This window comes from Lagenorhynchus albirostris, chromosome 15 (genome assembly GCF_949774975.1).
Source record: "Lagenorhynchus albirostris chromosome 15, mLagAlb1.1, whole genome shotgun sequence".
Lineage (NCBI taxonomy): Eukaryota > Metazoa > Chordata > Mammalia > Artiodactyla > Delphinidae > Lagenorhynchus > Lagenorhynchus albirostris.
In genome coordinates, this window is record NC_083109.1 from 33,359,269 (window position 1) to 33,383,733 (window position 24,465).

General features: G+C 39.8%; 1 protein-coding gene across 1 annotated transcript in view; it reads right to left on the reverse strand.

Moving 5' to 3' along the window:
* Positions 1–24,465, reverse strand: part of LOC132506223 (pyridoxal kinase-like) — a 50,865-nt gene that overhangs the window by 17,728 nt on the left and 8,672 nt on the right. Inside the window, 2 exon segments of the mRNA XM_060124776.1 lie at positions 5,731–6,192; positions 6,194–6,713. Coding sequence (XP_059980759.1) covers positions 5,731–6,192; positions 6,194–6,713 — 982 coding nt within the window.

Below are 24,465 nucleotides of genomic sequence, written 5' to 3' on the forward strand. Positions count from 1 at the left end.
TCCTTGTTCCCACGGTGAAGTGCATGCAACTCTGCCTCCCCAGCTGGCCCTCCAAGACCTCTAGGTAGGTCTCTGGACCTGCTGTGTCAGCCTCACCTCTGCATGTATTCCTTTCAACCAGCATCTGCTCCTGAAGCTGGCCCAGAGCACATGTGCCTGTGTAAACCAGCTGGGGTGCAGGCTTCCATGTGTGTGCCTGCAGGGGCTTGTGAAACCAGAGAGGGCCTTGAAGGTGGGCAGTGCTCAGTCTGTCTGGACCCATAAGGCCAGAGGAGGTCCCATCAGGGGACACACATGGGCCGCCAGGACCCACGCAGCCTGTGGAGGCTTTGTGGGGTGTGCGGTGCTTGGGTCCACTGGGACCCACATGGCCAGAGGAGACTTTGGTGGTGGCAGGGCTCAGGTCCAGTACCCACGTGGCCTGCAGAGGCTTTGGCTGGTGTGGGGCTCAGGCCCAGGACACTAGCAGGCTCACCAGGGCCTGAGCAGGCAGGGGAGAACCTGGCTTGAGGGGAGGATGAGCCAGATCAGGTGTGCACCTGTGCCACTGCCCGAGGAGGTTGGGCCAGCAGGTGGGGAAGGGTGCTACAATGGAGGTCCTGCCAATTGTGTTCCACTCATCAATGGTGCCTCACTTCCTGCTGCCCCATGCTGCCTCCCCACCACCAACAGCCATCCCCTGCCTGGGTCCACCCTCCAAATTCCACTCTCTGGCACCCAGCCTTCTTCCCTACCAGGGAACACAGCTCAGGCTGGGGTGTGCAGGGCTGTGGCATGGACCATGTGCATAGGTCCCACTCTGTCCTACCCTCCACTGACTGACTGTTGCATTCCCCTCCAAACCCCCTATCCCCTGAAGGTCCCTCTCTGTCCCTGGTGACCCCTCTCTTCTCTCCCAGCCCCACCTCAGTGGTGCTGGTCCCATCCCGCCTCCACTTTTCTTTACCCCTTCCTTCTCTCTCACATCCTACCCGGTTGTGCGGGGATTCCTCCCGTCCCCTTAGGTGTCTGAGGTCCCTCATTAGTGCTCAGTAGGTGCTCTGCGAGAATTGCTCTGATGCATTCTTGTACTTGTGAGGAGACACAAACTCCACATCCTCCTACTCCACCATCTTAACTCTACCCCCAAATCAAATATTTCCAAATATAACAAAAAACTATTCCCAAATCTTTAAAAGATCATGTGATCTAGGATTAATCTTTAATGAGTAAAAACAAGTATAAGTTTTTGGTTTGATTAATACAGACATGTCTTTAGAGTCATAAACATTAACTATAATACTTTAACCTAGGTTTACTAAAAGTCAATAAGCTCATATTATCTCTGTTACAAAATTTGTCGACAAGAAAATTAACTTGGTAAGATGATATTTTTGTAAGTAATAAATAGAGGATAAATGGGATAAAAGTTTTTAAGTGAACTCTTTAAGAATGATTGTTTTGTGGTATGTCTACCTAAAAATAGTTTCTCCAGACTTGAAACTTTAGAATTTTCCTAGATTAAGTTAAATGATAAGAGTTCATTGAATATACAGATCACTTCCAATTAAGGTAAAACACTAAAACATTAATTGCTAAGAAAGTCTAAATTTACCTACTTTTGTCTCCTTATTAGAGAAAAACTAAAGATGCTTGAGTTTGTTGGAAAGACGTCTTGTACCCCATTGAGGGAAGAAATTGGGTTATGAGAAAATGTATGTTTTTAGAGATTATGGAATATGTTCACAAGTTTGCCAATCAGGAAATGCTGATATGACAAACAGTTCACAATTGCTTGCATCTTGGTTTTTGCCAGAGATTAAGGTTTTTTTAAAGGTTAAAATTGATAATATATAGGTAATTAAAGATATTAGAAATAATAAGGGAAATATTTCAGTATACAATGAAAATAAGATGTGTGTTTTCAGTAAAAGAAAGTATGAAGAATGGAAATGCATTTTGCTAAGGGAAAAGAAAGTGATTTTTGTCCTGAAGCATCTCAAAGAGAGATATTAAACTAATTAGGTTTATTCAGTATGTTAAATTATGTGGGAAGCATTGTCAAATAAAAGGTAATATTAAGTCTTCTTCATGTTATATCTACATAAGTGTATATTATGAGTTCCAGAAATTATATGAAATTCCTGGAAGTCTTATATGTCCTGACATAAAATGTTATGTTGTCATCAAAATTGAGGCTTATGCTAAAGGGACTGAACCCAAGTATCAGGAGAATGCCCTAGATGACTTTCATGCAAAGGCAACAACAACAGAATCTGTATAGATAAAATCCATTCCAATTCTGCAAGAAAATTGACCCCTCATTGGCAGGATTTTGCCACCCTGATGTCCTTGTAACAAGGCAACAGTCTGTTCCTAAATGAGAGATATTAAGGTGGGTAAGCAATACCTGTGAATTAAACAGTCAGGGTTATGGGAAACCCAAGATGGCTACTGGATTCTTCCCAGTTCTCTGACGAACCCCATTTTTCATGTGATGGGTTAAAGCCTTCTCTTTCTGCAAGGCTGATGATGTCACAATGGTAAAGAAACTGTTAGAAAATGTATTTTCCACTTGGAGAATATTTTCCACAATCCCCAGTGATCAAGACACTCATTTCATTGGGCAAATCATATGAATCTTAAAAAAAAAAACTTGAAAATTTCTTGAAATTATCACTGTCACTGTCACCTTCAATCTTCAGGCAAGGTCAATACAACTAATGGAAAAACTGGACTTGAGCAGAACAAAAATTAATTACATGGGATTGAATGAACTGGTAAATACAATTTTTATGACTTTTTGTCTGAAATATTACTGGCTTTTAATTTTTGTCTTCCAGACATAAGGGAACCTTTCCTCTTAAGCTAATTATAACTTACAGCAATTATGTAAATTATATCTTTATAAGCAGATTGAAGCATTTATCTTTCCTCTCTACTTGATCCCTCCAGAGATTGGAAATCCTTAGGTTCCCAGCAGCATTTCCAGGTGAATAAAGAAGACCACTTCCTGGCAGGTGCAGGAACCTCAAGATATTTTAGACTTCAAGAAGAGAGGTATACACCTAAATCTGTAGGTATTGCAGGCAGAATCTGATGGCAAGTTCTTGGCATGGCTTTCCTCATCTTGAGAGGACTTTTAAAAGTTCAATTTGAGATTCCTCTTGAAAAGTTCCAGCAAAGCCAAATTTAAAAGAACCTATACGATCAATTCCACTTATGTAAATAATCAGGCCAAGTTTATTGAAATCAAACTTATTTTTGAAAATAAATCAGTCTTAATTTGACTATATTTGGTGAAAAATGAAGATAATTTAGAGAGAAAAATCATTTTTCCATAATATATCTTTGTGGATATTGAAGTTTTGTATATACCGAGGTTTTCTATTTACTACCTACATCCAAGATCCCTCTTTGTTGCTATGTTACATTATTGTAAAGTTTATTGAATTATTGAAAGGATATTCTAAGCTTGCTTCTGAAGCTAATCACAGTAATCTATCTTTGGATGAAGATCAGATGCCACATGACCTGCATCCAGGAGATCATGCTTACTGGAAAAGACATCATATAAAGGACACTCCAACCTAGATGAAAGGATCCTTATCAGGTATTCTTAAGTAGCTCATGTACAGTGAAACTTACGGGAATTGACTCTTGAATTAATATTTCTGACTTAAGAAAGCCTCTGCACCTGAGTGTTTTATAGAAAGGACTTCTGACCTCAGATGACATCCACACCAGGACAAAAATATGACAACAATGGTAGACAGCTGACCCAAGAATCTGGACTGGGCCTGTAAGACTCATCCTATTAATTCAATTGTACTGTTTACCAAATACTCATCTCCCTATCAAAATTGAAAGTTATTGTTTTACTTCTAGCTATACTTTTGATGCAATGTTCAAAATGGAAAGAAAATTCTTTAGTAAAGTTGTCACAGAGTATAGCTCCTGGAGGCAACCTAACTGACTGTTGGATTTGTCGTCAAATTCCTCCATCAGTACAAGACCAATTTGGCCCCTCCTAACACCTATATCATGACTTTTCAGATGCTTCTAACATTACCACCCACCTTGACTGACCTCCCTCTGGCCTAACCTTTCAGGTTCAAATTCTTTAACATATTAATTTGTCTATCCTTTGTCTGATACTATCCATGATCCTTAGAGACCTGACACAACTTACCCTAGGACACCTCACTCTGTTCCTTACTTAATTAACAAATGTCTTAAAGAGAAAAACACAAGAAAATTATGCCAGCAACTCCCTTACATCAAATACCATACAGATAGGTTTTGGAAAGCCTACAAGAGAAATGACCCATGGTTTAATACCGCATTAACAAAACTTCCAACTGATGAAGCTATCAATGAGAGCACTCTAGGAGGGATCACTTGTGCTCCCCCATGTTTTGTCTTCGTGTGGTATTGGAATTGATCCACTTTCCTAAAGATGGGCACATAGTCTTACTAGCTGGCAAATAGAAGGTTTATTTTTACTAGGATAATATGTTACTCCATTGTCTATACATAAGTAAGTAGATGAACCTCCTTTCTCTCTTCATTACAGAGTCAAGAGATCCATGTTAGCAAGATACCAAGATATCTCATGACAAAATCTTTTGGCAATCTTGGTTCCTAATGCAGGAGTATGTGTAAACAGAGATATGATTAGAAATCTATCACCCACCATTGGTCAAATAGTTGAGGAAACTGAAAAAAAGCATTGCAGCATAACAGACATCCCTAAATTCCTTAGCCCATATAATATTAGATAACAGAATTGCCTCATATTTTTGTTGGTTAAACAAGGAACCATTTACATTATTGCTCGCACTACTTGCTGCACTTATATCAACAGCTCTGGAGAAGTAGAGGCACACACACACACAATTTCCCAAAAGAGTGAAATGGCTACAAGATCAGACATTTTTTTCCCATTTTGCTTACAAATGATTATCATTGTCATAGTATGTATTGTTATTCTTTTCCTGGCTATGAAGCTACTCAGGACATGTATCACTACTTGCTTTAAGCCTACTGTTTACAGCAGGTGTAACATAGCCAGGTCATTGGAAGCAACCTAAATGCCCATCGACAGACAAATGGATAAAGAAGATGTGGTACATATATACAATGGAATATTACTCAGCCATAGAAAGGAATGAAATTGGGTCACTTTTTGAGACGTGGATGGATCTAGAGACTGTCATACAGAGTGAAGTAAGTCAGAAAGAGAAAAACAAATATCGTATATTAACACACATATGTGGAACTTAGAAAAATGGTACAGATGAACCGGTTTGCAGGGCAGAAATTGAGACACAGACGTAGAGAACAAACGTATGGACACAAGGGGGGAAAGCAGCAGGGGTGGGGGTGTGATGAATTGGGTGATTGGGATTGACATGTATACACTGATGTGTATAAAACTGATGACTAATAAGAACCTGCTGTATAAAAATATAAACAAAATAAAATTTTAAGAAAAGCAGGTGTAACAATGTTTATGTGACAATTCAACATAATTGATAAAATGTATAGCCTATAAAATGTTTCCCCATTAGCATACGTCTGTGCTTGTTCACTATGTCTGATTAGACACCCCCTCCCTCCCACCCCCCAAGTGGATAACTAGGCAAATCTCTTTTTTTTTTCTCATGAATGAAAAAAATGTCAAATTTTGGTCACAGCTCTAAGGCAGACGTTACATTTTTCACAAGGATGGAAATGGAGACACCTAACGCTGGGTGTTAAGGAGGTGGGTTCATACGGCTCTCCCAGCACTATGGCCTGGATGATGATCTCTGGGTTCTTGATGTCCTTCTTGCTCTGGACAGTCCTCAGCTACAGCTGGGCTGGGCTGGGCTTCAGTCCTTCCACAGCCTTGGCTTTTGCACACTTGATGGTCTGCTGCAGAACATGGTGCATGGCCGACACAGTATTTTCACAGGCCACCTTGAGACTGTTGAGTTGCTTGTGCATCCATGCCAAGAGCACGGCAGTGAAGAGGTCCCCGGTGCCTATGGAGACTGTGTCCACCTTGCACATCTCCATGAGGATGCTCTGCATCATCACGGTGCCGTCAGGGATCTGGGTCATCTGGCTCCCTGGCATGATCAGGTAGTTAATGCCCCTTGGGGATGGCAGGTCTAAGCTGGTGATGACCACTGTGTTGAGGCCCATTAAGTGCAGCACGTCCATCACTCACTGCTAAGTCTTCTTCTTGGCTGTGAATCTTTCTGCCGCTCAGCAACTCAGTCTCAAATTGGTTGGGGGTTATGATGTCTGCAACTGGCATGCCCTTCTCTCTGTAAACCAGAAGAAGGTCCTCAGGGAGGTAGATGGAAACTTCTCTGTTCCACTTGTCTCCCATCACGGGGACGCACATGACCAAGAGCCTGGAGTTCTGCTGCTTCAGCTCCTTCCTGGTGTCCACCACCATGGCCAGGAAGAACTTATCTTTCATGTAACCTGTGAGCACATAGTTATATTTGTTCATGTTGTTCAGCTCCAGCCCGTCATACAGCTCGTGGAGCTCATCTGAGTTCAGCACTTGGCCATTCCAGTGTGAGTAGCCTGTGTGGTTTAAAAACTGGACAGAGTTCACTACATCAATCTTGAACCCCAAAACATGTAGTGGGAGTGTGACCGCCTGATTGCCCATGTAGCCACAGATGACATGGCTCTGAATGGAGAGCACCTGACAGTCTTCCTCCTTGCCAGGTCTGCCTCAGGGGCAGGGCCAGGCAGGGTCATTGTCTCCGCCGCATGCTGGGGCTGTGCTCCACTTGGTTCCAGCTGCACTCAGGCTCTGCTCCGCTGCAGCCCTGCTCAGTGAAGGCACTCTGCTTGAACGATGGGCCACCTCCCTCTTAGGCAAATCTCTTTACATGTATAAACAACAAAAACGGAAGCCTAACACTGAGGGACATGATGGACCCAGGGCAGGCAGCAACTACCCTGACATTGAGGGACAAATATTTTGATCATCAGTGCTTTCTATTGAAAGATTTTCAATCAGAAGGGAGAAATAATGGAAGGAAATTTTCACATATTGAGGTATGGGAACGTCTGGTTTCTGGATTATACATGATTTGACTTAAATTTTATGTTAACCTAAACAGCCTGTTTGTGGTCTATCAAACATACATTGTACATCTGCTTTAATCATTAAAGAAAAAAGTACATTGACTAGAAGTAAAGAATGTCCACATTAACAATAAAGATTAAATGCCTCTCTTCCTGTGATGCCAATGCTGGGTATTCCTTCAGTGTTAAGACTGCCTTCCTAGGTGTCAAGGACATACTGACTTGCTGTGTATGTGCTGATCTGTTTATTTTTGAAACCTTGAAAGGATGGTGTCCCTGACTTGTTTGATGTTCTTTGTTCTGACAAGATGTACAACTGTGCTGAAAACCATGCTTCTCCAGAGCAGCTCCTCAGATTAATCTGAGAGGCTGTCTCCCTGACCATAGTCCTTAATTTGGGTCAAATAAAACTCTTTTATTTTCCTATTATAGATTTTTTATTGATTATTTTTGAAGACATCTGTGTGAGAGCTGAAACAAGAAGGCAGACTACTACCTTGCTCTACCTCACCTGGGCAAAAGCATGTTAGAGATGACTCAAATTTTTTTGTTGTCTACCACAAAAGCACCTTGAGTATTAATTCTGGAGTTACAAATAAATTTTAGCTAGTAGACAAATTCACAAATATGGACCCATCGAGTAGTGAGGCTTCACTGTATAGAGATATGGACTTGACACCCAGGAGAAAGAGCTAAAAGAATTAGAAATAGTTGTCTCTGGGAACAGGACACTGGATGGCAAGGAGTGAGTTATGGGACTGTTGCTTTTAATCAAGTATAAATTTTAATTTGTTAACAAATTTAAAATGAATAATTTTTCAAAAATATTTTAAACCACTCCTTCTTCCATGACTTCTTCTCCCCTTCGTCCAGGCTGGTGGAAAATGTAATCCATCATTATTGGGTTTCACTTCCCTGACCTCCAGCATCTCAAGAATATCCTGAGATTATTTTAGAAAAGGCAGAGCTTTCTGGAAGGGCTCTCCGGACTCCAGTCTAACTGGTCTCTAAAAATTTGTCTTCTCTAAGTACTTACTTGAAAGAAATGTCTCTCTTTTTCTGAGCCCAGTTTGAGACTGGGTCTTGCCCTGTGGCTTCCAGGGCCACAGTGAATACCTCTCTTGCATTTTTCTGGGAAGAGGATGGTTCTTGGGAAGGGGGCAGGGGCAGATGGCAACCTCAACTTCTCAGTAGGAATTGCAAATGACAGTTGTTTCCAATCCTTGACCACTGGGAAGGGTAAGTTCAAGCTTGCAGTTTCCTGAGTCATGAAGGCAACATTTAGCCTTTTGTTGAGCACTATCTGTGTCCCAGGCACAGTGTCTAGTTCTTTGTATGCATTACGTTACTTAATCCTCACAACCTAAGGGGACATTTTACAGATGAGGAAACTGAAGCTTAGGGAGCTTAAGCAATTTGCTCAAGGTCATCCAGCTACTAAGTGGCAAACTTGGGATTTGAACTTACACCTGGTTAACTCTCAAACCAATGCTCTCAACAGCTCACAATACTATTGGCACACACATGCAGTATTCCTTTTGCAAATTTCAAATTCTACTTAGTTTTGATAGGTTGAATTTCTGGCAGCTTCTGAGAGTTTATTGCCATTTATGAGGACTTTATCTTGGCAGGATGGTTTCCTTAGAGTCCACCAAGGAAGGTGTGCTTTTTGTTGCTTCTCACTTTGTTTAGACTGTTCCTTCCATCTGTACTGCCTTCCCTGACCCTTTCTTTGTGTATAATTCCTAGCCATCCTTTAAGAACTAGCACTGTAGGTGGTGAAGCTGTGGGAAGCACAGGTGGAGGAAGGAGAAAATTTAACCTTGAATGAAGATTGACATTTAAATTTTTACTTGGAACTGGACTATCTCTTACCAAAGTGAGATTTTTTTTTTAAAAGGACCACTGATGTTGGGAGCACTTTTCATGATCTAAGAGGGTCCAAGTGTTTTATAAAAGCTGCCCTGATTTTCATCCAAGGAGCGAAATATAAATACCTTTTCTCACGTCAACAGGCAGAATGGGAAACAAATAAAATAGTTTTAAAAAATTATGCTGAAAAAAAATTATGCTGCATGAGTCTTGCTTAGTTATTGTATTAATAATACATATATTTGTACAATACTTAATGTGATTGCAAGCTTTCTACTGTTTGGATAAACATAATTTATTTTAAACCATTAAATCTACTGTTTCAAATTGTCTCCATTTTCCCCCAATTTAAGACTATGCTGGACATCTTGTTAAATTTTTTTTCATGTATGTAAAAATGTAAAGGGTTTTGGTATGATTGTAAATATTTTTTGCCAGAATATTCTCTCTAGAAATATATCAGAGCTCCTCTAAGATTATTATGCATTGTTACTATCACTGTCCTGTATGAAATATTGTGCTTTACTAGGCCCTTGGGATACCTGCCTTTGACACTCAACTGAAACAGCAAGGGACATATGGCAACACTATAATAATGACAATGTATGTGTTTATTATTTTACAGTTTCATTTACCTTAATAAATGAACAGTTTCATGTACCTTTCATATTCAAGGCTTCTCAAACTATACTGTGCAGATAAATCATTTGGGTATCTTTTTTTTTAACATCTTTATTGGGGTATAATTGCTTTATAATGGTGTGTTAGTTTCTGCTTTATAACAAAGTGGATCAGTTACACATATACATATGTTCCCATATCACTTCCTTCTTGCATCTTCCTCCCTCCCACCCTCCCTATCCCACCCCTCTAGGTGGTCACAAACCACCTAGCTGATCTCCCTGTGCTGTGCGGCTGCTTCCCACTAGCTATCTATTTTAGGTTTGGTAGTGTATATATGTCCATGCCACTCTCTCACTTTCTCAAAGCTTACCCTGCCCCCTCCCTATATCCTCTATTTGTATCATCTTTAATTTCTTTCATCAGTGTCTTATAATTTTCTGTATACAGGTCTTTTGTCTCCTTAGGTAGGTTTATTCCTAGATATTTTATTCTTTTTGTTGCAGTGGTAAATGGGAGTGTTTTTTTGATTTCACTTTCAGATTTTTCATCATTAGTGTATAGGAATACCAGAGATTTCTGTGCATTAATTTTGTGTCCTGCAACTTTACCAAATTCATTGATTAGCTCTAGTAGTTTTCTGGTAACATCTTTAGTATTCTCTATGTATAGTATCATGTCATCTGCAAACAGTAACAGCTTTACTTCTTCTTTTCCGATTTGGAATCCTTTTATTACCTTTTCTTCTCTGATTTCTGTGGCTAGTACTTCTAAAACTGTATTGAATAAGAGTGGTGAGAGTGGGCAACCTTGTCTTGTTCCTGATCTTAGTGGAAATGCTTTCAGTTTTTCACCATTGAGGATGATGTTGGCTGTGGGCTTGTCATATATGGCCTTTATTATGTTGAGGAAAGTTCCCTCTATGCCTACTTTCTGCAGGGTTTTTATCATAAATTGGTGTTGAATTTTGTCAAAAGCTTTCTCTGCATCTATTGAGATGATCATATGGTTTGTCTCTTTCAATTTGTTAATATGGTTTATCACATTGATTGATTTGCGTATATTGAAGAATCCTTGCATTTCTGGTATAAACCCCACTTGATCATGGTGTATGATCCTTTTAATGTGCTGTTGGATTCTGTTTGCTAGTATTTTCTTGAGGATTTTTGCATCTATGTTCATCAGTGATATTGGCCTGTAGTTTTCTTTCTTTGTGACATCCTTGTCTAGTTTTGGTATCAAGGTGATGGTGGCCTTGTAGAATGAATTTGGGAGTGTTCCTCCCTCTGCTATATTTTGGAAGAGTTTGAGAAGGATAGGTGTTAGCTATTCTCTAAATGTTTGATAGAATTCGCCTGTGAAGCCATCTGGTCCTGGGCTTTTGTTTGTTGGAAGATTTTTAATCACAGTTTCAATTTTAGTGCTTGTGATTGTTCTGTTCATATTTTCTATTTCTTCTGGATTCAGTGTTGGCACGTTGTGCATTTCTAAGAATTTGTTCATTTCGTCTGGGTTGTCCATTTTATTGGCATAGACTTGCTTGTAGTAATCTCTCATGATCTTTTCTATTTCTGCAGTGTCTCTTGTTACTTCTCCTTTTTCATTTCTAATTCTATTGATTTGAGTCTTCTCCCTTTTTTTCTTGATGAGTCTGGCAAATGGTTTGTCTATTTTGTTTATCTTCTCAAAGAACTAGCTTTTAGTTTTATTGATCTTTGCTATTGTTTCCTTCATTTCTTTTTCATTTATTTCTGATCTGATTTTTACGATTTCTTTCCTTTTGCTAACTTTGGGTTTTTTTGGTTCTTCTTTCTCTAATTGTTTAGGTGCAAGGTGAGGTTGTTTATTTGAGATGTTTCCTGTTTCTTAAGGTGGGCTTGTATTGCTATAAACTTCCCTCTTAGAACTGTTTTTGCTGCATCCCATAGGTTATGGGTCATCGTGTCTCCATTGTCATTTGTTTCTAGGTATTTTTTGATTTCCTCTTTGATTTCTTCAGTGATCACTTCGTTATTAAGTAGTGTATTGTTTAGCCTCCATGTGTTTGTATTTTTTACAGTTCTTTTCCTGTAATTGATATCTAGTCTTATGGCATTCTTTTCAGAAAAGATAATTGATACAATTTCAATTTTTTAAAATTTTCCAAGGCTTGATTTGTGACCCAAGATATGATCTATCCTGGAGAATGTTCCATGAGCACTTGAGAAAAATATGTATTCTGTTGTTTTAGGATAGAATGTCCTATAGATATCGATTAAGTCCATCTTGTTTAATGTACCATTTAAAGCTGGTGTTTTCTTATTTATTTTCATTTTTGATCATCTGTCCATTGGTGAAAGTGGGGTGTTAAAGTCCCCTACTATGAATGTGTTACTGTCGATTTCCCCTTTTATGGCTGTTAGTATTTGCCTTATGTATTGAGGTGCTCCTATGTTGGGTGCATAAATATTTACAATTGTTATATCTTCTTCTTGGATCGATCCCTTGATCATTATGTACTGCCGTTCTTTGTCTCTTGTAATAGTCTTTATTTTAAAGTCTACTTTGTCTGATATGAGAATTGCTACTCCAGCTTTCTTTTGGTTTCCATTTGTATGGAATATCTTTTTCCATCCCCTTACTTTCAGTCTGTATGTGTCTCTAGGTCTGAAGTGCATCTCTTGTAGACAGCATATATATGGGTCTTGTTTTTGTATCCATTCAGCCAATCTGGGTCTTTTGGTGGGAGCATTTAGTCTATTTACATTTAAGGTAATTTTCGATATGTATGTTCCTATTCCCATTTTCTACATTGTTTTGAGTTCGTTATTGTAGATCTTTTCCTTCTCTTGTGTTTCTTGCCTGGAGAAGTTCCTTTAGCATTTGTTGTAAAGGTGGTTTGGTGGTGCTGAACTCTCTCAGCTTTTGCTTGTCTGTAAAGGTTTTAATTTCTCCATCAAATCTGAATGAGATCCTTGCTGGGTAGAGTATTCTTGGTTGCAGGTTTTTCTCCTTCCTCACTTTCAGTATGTCCTGCCAGTTCCTTCTGGCTTGCAGAGTTTCTGCTGAGAGATCAGTTATTAACCTTATGGGGATTCCCTTGTGTGTTATTTGTTGTTTTTCCCTTGCTGCTTTTAAGATGCTTTCTTTGTATTTAATTTTTGACGGAGTGATTACTATGTGTCTTGGCATATTTCTCCTTGGATTTATCCTGTATGGGACTCTCTGTGCTTCCTGGACTTTATTAACTATTTCTTTTCCCATATTAGGGAAGTTTTCAACTATAATCTCTTCAAATATTTTCTCAGTCCCTTTCTTTTTCTCTTCTTCTTCTGGAACCCTTATAATTTGAATGTTGGTGCATTTAATGTTGTCCCAGAGGTCTCTGAGACTGTCCTCAGTTCTTTTCATTCTTTTTTCTTTATTCTGCTCTGCAGTAGTTATTTCCACTATTTTATCTTCCAGGTCACTTATCCGTTCTTCTGCCGCAGTTATTCTGCTATTGATCCCATCTAGAGTATTTTTCATTTCATTTATTGTGTTGTTCATCATTGTTTGTTTCATCTTTAGTTCTTCTAGGTCCTTGTTAACTGATTCTTGCATTTTGTCCATTCTATTTCCAAGATTTTGGATCCTCTTTACTTTGATTATTCTGAATTCTTTTTCAGGTAGACTGCCTATTTCCTCTTCATTTGTTAGGTCTGGTGTGTTTTTGTTTTGCTCCTTCATCTGCTGTGTTTTTCTGTCTTCTCATTTTGCTTATCTTACTGTGTTTGGGGTCTCCTTTTTGCAGGCTGCACGTTCATAGTTTCCATTGTTCTTGATATCTGTCCCCAGTGGCTAAGGTTGGTTCAGTGGGTTGTGTAGGCTTCCTGGTGGAGGGGACTAGTGTCTGTGTTCTGGTGGATGAGGCTTGATCTTGTCTTTCTGGTGGGCAGGTCCACGTCTGGGGGTGTGTTTTGAGGTGTCTGTGGACTTATTATGATTTTAGGCAGCCTCTCTGCTAATGGGTGGGGTTGTGTTCCTGTTTTGCTAGTTGTTTGGCATAGGGTGTCCAGCACTGTAGCTTGCTGGTCATTGAGTGAAGCTGGGTGCTGGTGTTGAGATGGAGATATCTGGGAGATTTTCACCTTTTGATATTATGTGGAGCTGGGAGGTCTCTTGTTGACCAGTGTCCTGAAGTTGACTCTCCCACCTCAGAGGCACAACACTGACTCTTGGCTGCAGCACCAAGAGTCTTTCATCCACATGGCTCAGAATAAAACGGAGAAAGAGTAGAGAGAAAGAATTAGTAGAAGTAGGAAGAAAGAACGAAAGAAAGAAAGAAAGGAGGGAAGGAAGGAAGGAAGGAAGAAAGAAAGAAACAAAGAAGAAAAGAAGGAAAGAAGGAAAGAAAGAAAGAAAGGAGGGAGGGAGGGAGGGAGGAATGGTGGGAGGAAGGAAGGAAGGAAGGAAGAAGGGAAGGAGGGAAAAAAGAAAGAATGTAAAATAAAATAAATTAAAATATAATAAGGTTATTAAATTAAAAAATAATTATTAAGAAAAAAAATTTAAAAAAAAACCCCGACAGATAGAACCTTATGACAAATGGTGGAAGCAAAACTATACAGACAAAATCTCACACAGAAGCATAAACATACACACTCAGAAAAAGAGGAAAAGGGGAAAAAATCATAAATCTTGCTCTCAAAGTCCATGTCCTCAATTTGGGATGATTCGTTGTCTAAAGGAGGGAAGGAAGGAAAGAAAGAAAGAAGATAAAGTAAAATAAAATAAAGTTATTAAAATTAACTATTAAGAAAAAAATTAAAAAAAAAAACGGACGGATAGAACCCTAGGACAAATGGTGGAAGCAAAGCTATAAAATCTCACACAGAAGCATACACATACACACTCACAAAAAGAGGAGAAGGGGAAAAAATCATAAATCTTGCTTCCAAAGTCCACCTCCTCAATTTGGGATGATTCATTGTCTATTCATGTCTATTCATGTATCCACAGATGCAGGGTACATCAAGTTGATTGTGGAGCTTTAATCCGCTGCTTCTGAGGCTGCTGGGAGAGATTTCCCTTTCTCTTCTTTGTTCTCACAGCTCCCAGGGGCTCAGCTTTGAATTTGGCCCCGCCTCTGCGTGTAGGTCGCTGGAGGGCATCTGTTTTTTGCTCAGACATGAAGGGGTTACAGGAGCCGCTGATTCGGGGGCTCTGGCTCACTCAGGCCGGGGGGAGGGAGGGGCGCGGATTGCGGATCAAGCCTGCGGCGGCAGAGGCCGGCATGACATTGTACCAGCCCGAGGCCCGCCGTGTGTTCTCCCAGGTAAGTTGTCCCTGGATCCCAGGAACCTGGCAGTGGCTGGCTGCACAGGCTCCCCGGAAGAGGGGTGTGGATAGTGACCTGTGCTCGCACACAGGCCCCTTGGTGGCAGCAGCAGCAGCCTTGGCATCTCCCGCCCGTCTCTGAGGTCCGCGCTTTTTGCCGCGGCTCACGCCCATCTCTGGGGTTCGTGCTTTTAGCCGCGGCTTGCGCCTGTTTCTGGCGTTCCTTTAAGCAGCGCCCTTAATCCCCTCTCCTCGCGCACCAGAAAACAAAGAGGGACGAAAAAGTCTCTTGCCTCTTTGGCAGCTCCAGACCTTTTCCCGGACTCCCTCCCGGCTAGCCGTGGTGCAGTAACCCTTTCAGGCTGTGTTCACGCAGCCAACCCCAGTCCTCTGCCTGCGCTCCGACCAAAGCCCGAGCCTCAGCTCGCAGATCCGCCTGCCCTGGCGGGAGAGCAGACAAGCCTCTCGGGCTGGTGAGTGCCGGTCGGCACTGATCCTCTGTGAGGGAATCTCCCCGCTTTGCCCTCCGCACCCCTGTTGTTGTGCTCTCCTCCGCGGCTCCGAAGTTTCCCCCTCTGCCACCCGCAGTCTCCGCCTGTGAAGGGGCTTCCTAGTGTGTGGAAACTTTTCCTCCTTCACAGCTCCCTCCCACTGGTGCAGGTGCCGTCCCTATTCTTTTGTCTCTGTTTTTTCCTTTTTTCTTTTGCCCTACCCAGGTATGTGGGGAGTTTCTTGCCTTTTGGGAGGCCTGAGGTCTTCTGCCAGCATTCAGTAGGTGTTCTGTAGGAGTTGTTCCAGGTGTAGATGTATTTCTGGTGTATCTGTGGGGAGGAAGGTGATCTCCGCGTCTTACTCTTCCGCCATCTTCAGAACACCCCTCCCCCATTTGGGTATCTTGTTAAGATGCAAATTCTGACTCAGTGGGTCTGAGTTGGGGCCTGAGAACCTGCATTCCAGCAAACTCCCAGATGTTGCTGATGCCACTGGTCTCAAAACTACATTGTGAATAACTAGTCTTTGTTTATCTTAATTCCTGTGATAATCTAACAAATAACAAAAACCTCAAGTTAAGTGATTTGTCTTCAGTCCTGACAATGCAGCTTCTTTCAGTCATTCATTTGTTCACTCACTCACTCCTTCAGGCACTGTGGAGACTGAAGCCAGTGAAACCAAACCCCACCTTTGTGGGACTTGTCTTCTAGTGGAGAAGACCGACTATAGGTGAGTAAATAAATAAATACAAATAAAACAATTTCAGGTAATAAAAGTGTTTACAAAGGAAAATAAAGCAGGGCAAGAGATTGACTATTAACAGGGGTCTTCTGGATCTAAAGTTTACTCTCTATACTCGTCGATTAAAGATATGGCCTTCACTATTGCATAACACTTCGTAGGTCATGTTTTGCTATCAAATCTCTTCCCCCTACTTAGTTTTCACAATATCCCTGTGATAAGTTTAGGCAAGGATTCCACATAATCCAGCTGGTGAACCATTCAAACTTCTTGAACTAAAATACAGAGCGAGAGAGGCACCCTCCTTAAATAAAAGGTCTTTTGTTTTCATTTGAGTTGACAAAGGAACCTTTGGCCTCTTCTTGCCAATCTCACTCATGGAGGTCGAAGGGGAAGGGAGATGGGAGAGATGACTGATTGTGTGTGTGTGGGTGTGTGCACCACACTCAATCCATTTGTCTTGGAAGACTACATCTAGCTGTTAGGATACTTTGGCTGTAGGCAACATAAACCAATTCTGTCTTAAAAGGGTAAACAAATAAAATTGAAAGATATGGTTAGGTACGTATAGTTCACAGAATCAGGAAAAAGCTCCCATTAGACTTCGGAAAGCACAGAAACCATGGTAGATCATGGATCTAGGGAGTCCCTTTAGGCTTCTCTCTTCAGACGAATGGGCTCCATATAGTTTCAGGCTTTGTGTCTGTTAGGGGTTGAATTGTATCCCGCCAAAATATATGTTGAAGTCCTAGCACCCAATACCTGCAAATGTGATCTTATTGGGAAGTAGGGTCTTTGCAGATGTACTCAAGTTAAGACGAAGTCATACTGGAGTAGTGTGGCCAATCCAATATGTCTGGCCCCCTTATTAGAGGAGAAGTGACAGAGACATGTGGGGAGAAGATGGCCATTGACAATGGAGGTAGAGATTGGAGTGACACATCTAAAACCCAAGGAATGCCAAGGATTGCCAGCAAACACCAGAAGATAGAAGAGGCAAGGATGGATCCTCCCCTACAGATTTCAGAGAGAGCATGCCCCTGTCAACAACTTGATTTCAAAATTCTACACTCCAGAATTGTGAGACAAAAAATTTCTGTTGTTTTAAGCCATTCAGTTTGTGGTACTTTGTTATGGCAGCCCTAGGAAACAAATACAATGTTTTTCTGCTCCAGGTTCAAACTCCAAGGAGCAAACATCTGAGTAGCCCAGCTTATGTAATGTGCACACTCATGAGATCATATTTGGGGGGGGGGGCGGTTCTTCAATGAGTAAATAGATGCTGTTGCCAGCAGTAGGGAGAATGGGTGAGGGCAGCAAAATAAGGATATGTACCTGGTATGAACCCATGTGTGCTGCTGGAGCCTCATGACCTGGGGTGGGGGTGGAGGAGTGATTTAGGAATGTTCAGGCCACTTCCTTGGGTTGCTCCAAACCCTGGTGGTGTTTCTGTGAGTTCTTCCTGATTGGAGCAAATTCAAACCTCTTTACAAATTGAACATTATCACAAGGATCTTGATAACTATACTGAAATTTTCCATTTTTAAAATCACCCACCCACATATGCACCAACCAATAAACAATTTATCTGTTTACCCACCCATCCATCCACTCCTTGACCTACGCACCCTTCTCATCACTGTTAACTGATCTATATGTTTATCCACTCATCTACTCTACCACCTGTTCACCTAACTATCCATAAATGAGCACCTACGTTTGTCAGGCAATATTCTTTTTTTTTCTTTTTTCCATTTTTTGGTCACACTGCACACCTTGTGGGAGCTTAGTTCCCTGGCCAGGGAGTGAACCCAGGTCCATGGCAGTGAAGGCACTGAGTCTTAACCACTGGACTGCCAGGGAATTCCCCGTTAGGCAATGTTCTTCAGTTTGTTCATTTATTCAGTCATTCATTCAATAAATCAATCAGTATTTGTTGAGTGCCTCCTCCATTTCAGACAATGTTCTAGGTGGTGGAGATAAAGCAATGAATAAGAAGATATGGTCTCTGCCCTCATGGAGTTTGCAATATTGTTGTAAAGGTAGATGTTAAACCAATAACTAGGAAGACAATATGTGAGGCAACTTCTCCTTTTGTCGTAATTCCTTTTCCTCTTGTACCTCTCTCTGTTTAGTGTGTATGGAAAACTTTGATTTTGGAAAATTTACAGAGCATATAGCATAGGCAGATGACTGGATTGGAGAAAAGGAACATCACTTCCTGAGGTGAGTGAGATTGAAGTCCACTAGACTCTAAGCTCCTGGAGGGCAAGAAGAGTGTATATTTTAATTCATCACTTTTTCCCAGGACTTGTCACAGAGAAGGCACCAAACAAATATGTGCTAAATGATAAAAAGTTTGACCCTGAGTTTGACCCTTTGAAATATTTTTTTTCTGATTCCTGCACTTTCAAGATCATAGTTTATTTATTACTTCAGATAAAAAGATAGTATACATATTAGGGAATCCCTTAAAATTCAACTCTAGCATTATACAGCATCTATAACTTTTGCACTGAATGTTAACCAAAAAAAGCTCTAAACACCTGAAAGCCCCACTAGTAACATGAACTATGGTAATAAAAAATTTGACATTTAATTTGCTCAATATATAGTATTTACATTATGAAACCAATGGTGATACAATAAACAGTGATAAAGAAATAGTAAAACTAAACTTTACAAAGCAAAGTTTTATATTCTTACAATATGCTAATTATCATAATTGTATATAAAAATTAAAACATAGCAGAGCTTTCTGTTACAGAATTCTTAATTATCTGAGTTGTAGTTATTACTTGCTAACGATTTACATGCAACATTTGCTAGTACTGACATTTGATTTTTTTCCCCCAAGAAAGTGTAAGTAGATATTTATTTAAGAGCAGACATTAATTTACTTGTGGAGTAAATTAGGTAAACAAACTAGTGTTTACCAGTGGGGAGAGGGGCAAGATTGGAGTAGGGGATTAAGTACAAACTACTATGTATAAAATAAATAAGCTACCAGGATGTATTATACATCACAAAGAATATAGATAAAACTGTACTCAAGATTCGTACTGGTCACAAGCCTCTTCTCTATAGAAATGATAAAAATAGTAAGACCGAAAAAAATTCCTGAAAGGAGATGCATAGGCAAAGAGTACCATGAATGGCACAGCTCAAAAAATCTTGGGACCAATTAGACACACATCTTTTCTCTCTCCTTCAATGATGAGAGGTCTATTTTGCCATCAAATTATAATAACTGCAGCAAGTAAAGGGTACCATCAAATTATAATAACTGTAGCAAGTAAAGGGTACCATCAAATTATAATAACTGTAGCAAGTAAAGGGTACTGGGTATACAACTAATTAAACCTTGCAAAATACTAAGATGGGCAGGGGTGGCCGGAAGAAGGAACAATTTCCATGTAATTCAAACTATATACAGCATAACTAGAATGGGAGCTCATCCCAAACTGGCTATATGAAACAATTGGACTTTTATGATTTAATAGTTAAAATTATAACAAGTGTAATAATACAATAGAGTTACATGGGAAGCAAGAGCCAAGGGGCACTTTATATTATTTACTGTGTATTTCAGTTTAAAAATAATTTTGCTAAGTATACATCTCAACTGAGGTCTATGTATAAAATGTACTAACAGATACAGATATTTACCTTTGGTGACTTAAAGGCCTTTTTGTGACTTCTGTCTGAATTGCAGGCAGAATGCTAGATGTACATGCACATGTGGAAAAACTCAACCTGAGGTAATCCAAAAGATGTGCATGTGAGGAGCCTGGAGGTACTCTGACAGTCAAAGCACACCAGAACCCAAACAGGCAACGGTGAGGATGGCCACAAGGAATGGAATGCCAGTATGGCAGAAAGAGGAAGGCCAGCAGAATCCTGCATACATACACAAAAGAAAAAGCCACCCACCATTTCATAAAACAAAAGCCAATTATAGTGTGGGAAGTGCAAACTGCAGAAAATCAGAAGTCCACAGAAGAAAAACGACTGGCTCCTGTGAGAGAAAGGAGGACGCTTCGTTCTGAGCAGGGTCACTTGGTGAAGGCTGTCATGGTCACCCAGAGCACCTTGTTGGTGCTGGCCTTCAGACACTCCACCTCAGAGACCCTTTGAAATATTTAAGGACAATACTTAAAAAAAATAAAGACAATACTTAAACAAAAAGAAATTAGGGACAACCTTAAGTAATATTTTTACAGATTTCTGTAGCTGTTCTATCTCCATTGTAGAGATAAAAAAAACCATCCCAGGAAACTGAGAGGAAATATAGACAAAAGAATTCAGAATAGACAATTCAAAGATGATTGCACTTTAAGGACTCCCAAAGAGCAAAAATAAATGCTAGGAAAATCATTCTCAGCATTGTGAAGCTTGGCAGGACTCAGACAAAAAACTTATTTCAGTATATTTTCAACATACGTTATAATGCTTTTTAAAATGCATTTTTCTCGATTCTAAGATGCACATCAGTGGTAGAAGATGTAGAATGGAGAGCCCCACGGGGAACCTCACTCTCTCCTCCTCAAAGGATCACCTGAGTTCTTCCACACTCTTTTTGGGAGAGTTCCTGAATGAAAGCCAAGCTGTTCCTATGTTCCTCTGACAGTCCTTTACTGAGGAGACACCAAAGGGCAATAAGAGGGAATTTTATGGCACCGCTGGTAAGTGGTGCCTTCAGTCCAGCTGCTTGGGACCCAGCTGGGAGAACTTGAGACAGATGGCCACACCAGGGACATTAACAAGTCGAGATTCTGGGTTTGAGAAGGTTCCCTCCATCTATTTGCCATTGAAGTGATCAGGTAGCAGTGGGGAGGATGGAAGTGAGAGAACATAGCACATCACACCTGCCAGCTGCTGAGTCTTTGGAAGTCTCTTTATAATTTCATTTATTTATTTTTACTAAAGTATAGTTGATTTACAATATTATGTTAGTTTCAGGTGTACAGCACAGTGATTCAGTTTTTAGAGGTTACACTCCATTTATAGTTATTATAAAATAATGGCTATATTCTTTGTGATGTATAATACATCCTGGTAGCTTATTTATTTTATACATAGTAGTTTGTACTTAATCCCCTACTCCAATCTTGCCCCTCTCCCCACTGGTAAACACTAGTTTGTTCTCTATATCTGTCAGTCTGTTATATTCATCCATTAAAATTTTTTTAGATTCCACATATTAGTGAAAACATACAGTATATTTGTCTTTCTCTGTCTGACATTTTTCACTTAGCATAATACTGTCCAGGTCCATCCATGTTGCTGCAAAGGAATTTTTTTATGGTTGAGTAGTATTCCACTGTGTATTTATACCACATCTTCTTTATGCATCATCTGTTGATGGGCACTTAGGTTGCTTCCATACGTTGGTTATTATAAATAATGCTGCTATGAACATTGGGGTGCATATAACTCTGGAAGTCTATTAGTTAAAATCCCAGAAACACACAAAATGTTATCCATAAGCCACTCTCCAGAAATGATAAACTTGTTAATATTTGGATGTAAGTTTCTTTAGTCATTTTTTTCTGTCTCTATATAGAAAAATATACAGAAAAATATTTTTGATAATAATAAGGTTCATATATAGAGTTTTATAAACTGCCTCTACCATATAAAGGATTAATGTATAATACATTACGTATTAATGTATTTTTCCCATTAAATATTATTAGTCAATGGATATTTGTTTACTACCTGGCCCTACTATGCTACTTGCCGAGGGACTTTTAAAAACAATAAATTTATTTATTTATTTTTGGCTGCATTGTGTCTTTGTTGCTGTTCATGGGCTTTCTCTAGTTGCGGTGAGTGGGGGCTTCTCTTCAGTGCGGTCCACAGGCTTCTCATGGCGGTGGCTTCTCTTGTTGCGGAGCAGAGGCTCTAGGCGCATGGGCTTCAGTAGATCTGGCATGGAGGCTCAGTAGTTGTGGAGCAGGGGCTGAGTTGCTCCACGGCATGTGGGATCTTCTGGGACCAGGGCTCGAACCCATGTCCCCTGCATTGGCAGTAGGATTCTTTTACACACACACACACACACACACACATATATATATATACATATATATAATGTATATATATGTATATATATGTATATTTAGGTCCATATTTTTTTAATTTATTTTTTTATACAGCAGGTTCTTATTAGTCATCAGTTTTATACACATCAGTGTAAACATGTCAATACCAATGTCCCAATTCATCACACCCCCTCCCCCCTCCCCCATGCCGCTTCCCCCTCTTGGTGTCCATATGTTTGTTCTCTACATCTGTGTCTCCATTTCTGCCCTGAAAACTGGTTCATCTGTACCATTTTTCTAGGTTCCACACATATGCGTTAATATACGATATTTGTTTTTCTCTTTCTGACTTGCTTCATTCTGTATGACAGCCTCTAGATCCATCCACTTTTCTACAAATGACCCAATTTCATCCCTTTTTTATGGCTGAGTAACACTCCATTGTATATATGTACCACATCTTCTTTATCCATTTGTCTGTCGATGGGCATTTAGGTTGCTTCCATGACCTGGCTGTTATAAACAGTGCTGCAATGAACATTGGGGTACATGTGTCTTTTTGAATTATGGTTTTCTCTGGGTATATGCCCAGTAGTGGGATTGCTGGGTCATATGGTAATTCTATTTTTAGTTTTTTAAGGAACCTTCATACTGTTCTCCAGAGTGGCTGTATCAATTTACATTCCCACCAACAGTGCAAGAGGCTTCCCTTATCTCTACACCCTCTCCAGCATTTGCTGTTTGTAGATTTTCCGATGATGCCTATTCTAACTGGTGTGAGGTGATACCTCAATTGTAGTTTTGATTTGCATTTCTCTAATAATTAGTGATGTTGATCAGCTTTTCATGTGCCTCTTGGCCATCTGTATGTCTTCCTTGGTGAAATGTCTATTTAGGTCTTCAGCCCATTTTTGAATTGGGTTGTTTGTTTGTTTAATATTGAGCTACATGAACTGTTTATATATTTTGGAGATTAATCCTTTGTCCATTGATTCATTTGCAAATATTTTCTCCCATTCTGAGGGTTGCCTTTTCATCTTTTTTATGGTTTCCTTTGTTTTGTAAAAGCTTTTAAGTTTCATTAGGTGCCATTTGTTTATTTTTGTGTTTTTATTTCCATTACTCTAGCAGGTGGATCAAAAAAGGTCTTGCTGTGATTTATGTCAAAGAGTGTTCTTCCTATGTTTTCCTCTAAGAGTTTTGCAGTGTCTGGTTTTACATTTAGGTCTCTAATACATTTTGAGTTTATTTTTGTGTATGATGTTAGGGAGTGTTCTAATTTTATCCTTTTACATGTAGCTGTTCAGTTTTCCCAGCACCACTTATTGAAGAGATTGTCTTTTCTCCATTGTATATCCTTGCCTCCTCTGTCATAGATTAGTTGACCATAGGTGTGTGGGTTTATCTCTGGGCTTTCTATATGTTCCATCTATTTATGTTTCTGTTTTTGTGCCAGTACCATATTATCTTGGTTACTGTAGCTCTGTAGTATAGTCTGAAGTCAGGGAGTCTAATTTCTCCAGCTCCGTTCTTTTCCCCTCAAGACTGCTTTGGCTATTCAGGGTCTTTTTTGTCTCCATACAAGTTTTAAGATTTTTTGTTCTAGTTCTGTAAAAAATGCCATTGGTAATTTGATAGGGGTTGCATTGAATCTGTAGATTGCTTTGGGTAGTATAGTCATTTTCACAATATTGATTCTTCCAATCCAAGAACATGGTATATCTCTCCATCTGTTGGTATCATCTTTAATTTCTTTCATCAGTGTCTTATAGTTTTCTGCATACAGTTGTTTTGTCTCCCTAGGTAGGTTTATTCCTAGGTATTTTATTCTTTTTGTTGCAGTGTAAATGGGAGTGTGTCCTTAATTTCTCTTTCTGATTTTTCATCATTAGTGTATAGGAATGCAAGAGATTTCTGTCCATTAATTTTGTATCCTACTACTTTACCAAATTCATTGATTAGCTCTAGTAGTTTCCTGGTGGCATCTTTAGGATTCTCAATGTATGGTATCATGTCATCTGCAAACAGTGACAGTTTTACTTCTTCTTTTCCAATTTGTATTCCTTTTATTTGTTTTTATTCTCTGATTTCCGTGGCTAGGACTTCCAAAACTATGTTGAATAATAGTGGTGAGAGTGGACATCCTTGTCTTGTTCCTGATCTTGGAGGAAATGGCTTCAGTTTTTCACTATTGAGAATGATCTTTGCTCTGGGTTTGTAATATATGGCCTTTATTATGTTGAGGTAGGTTCCCTCTATGACCACTTTCTGGAGAGTCTTTATCATAAATGGGTGTTGAATTTTGTCAAAAGCTATTTCT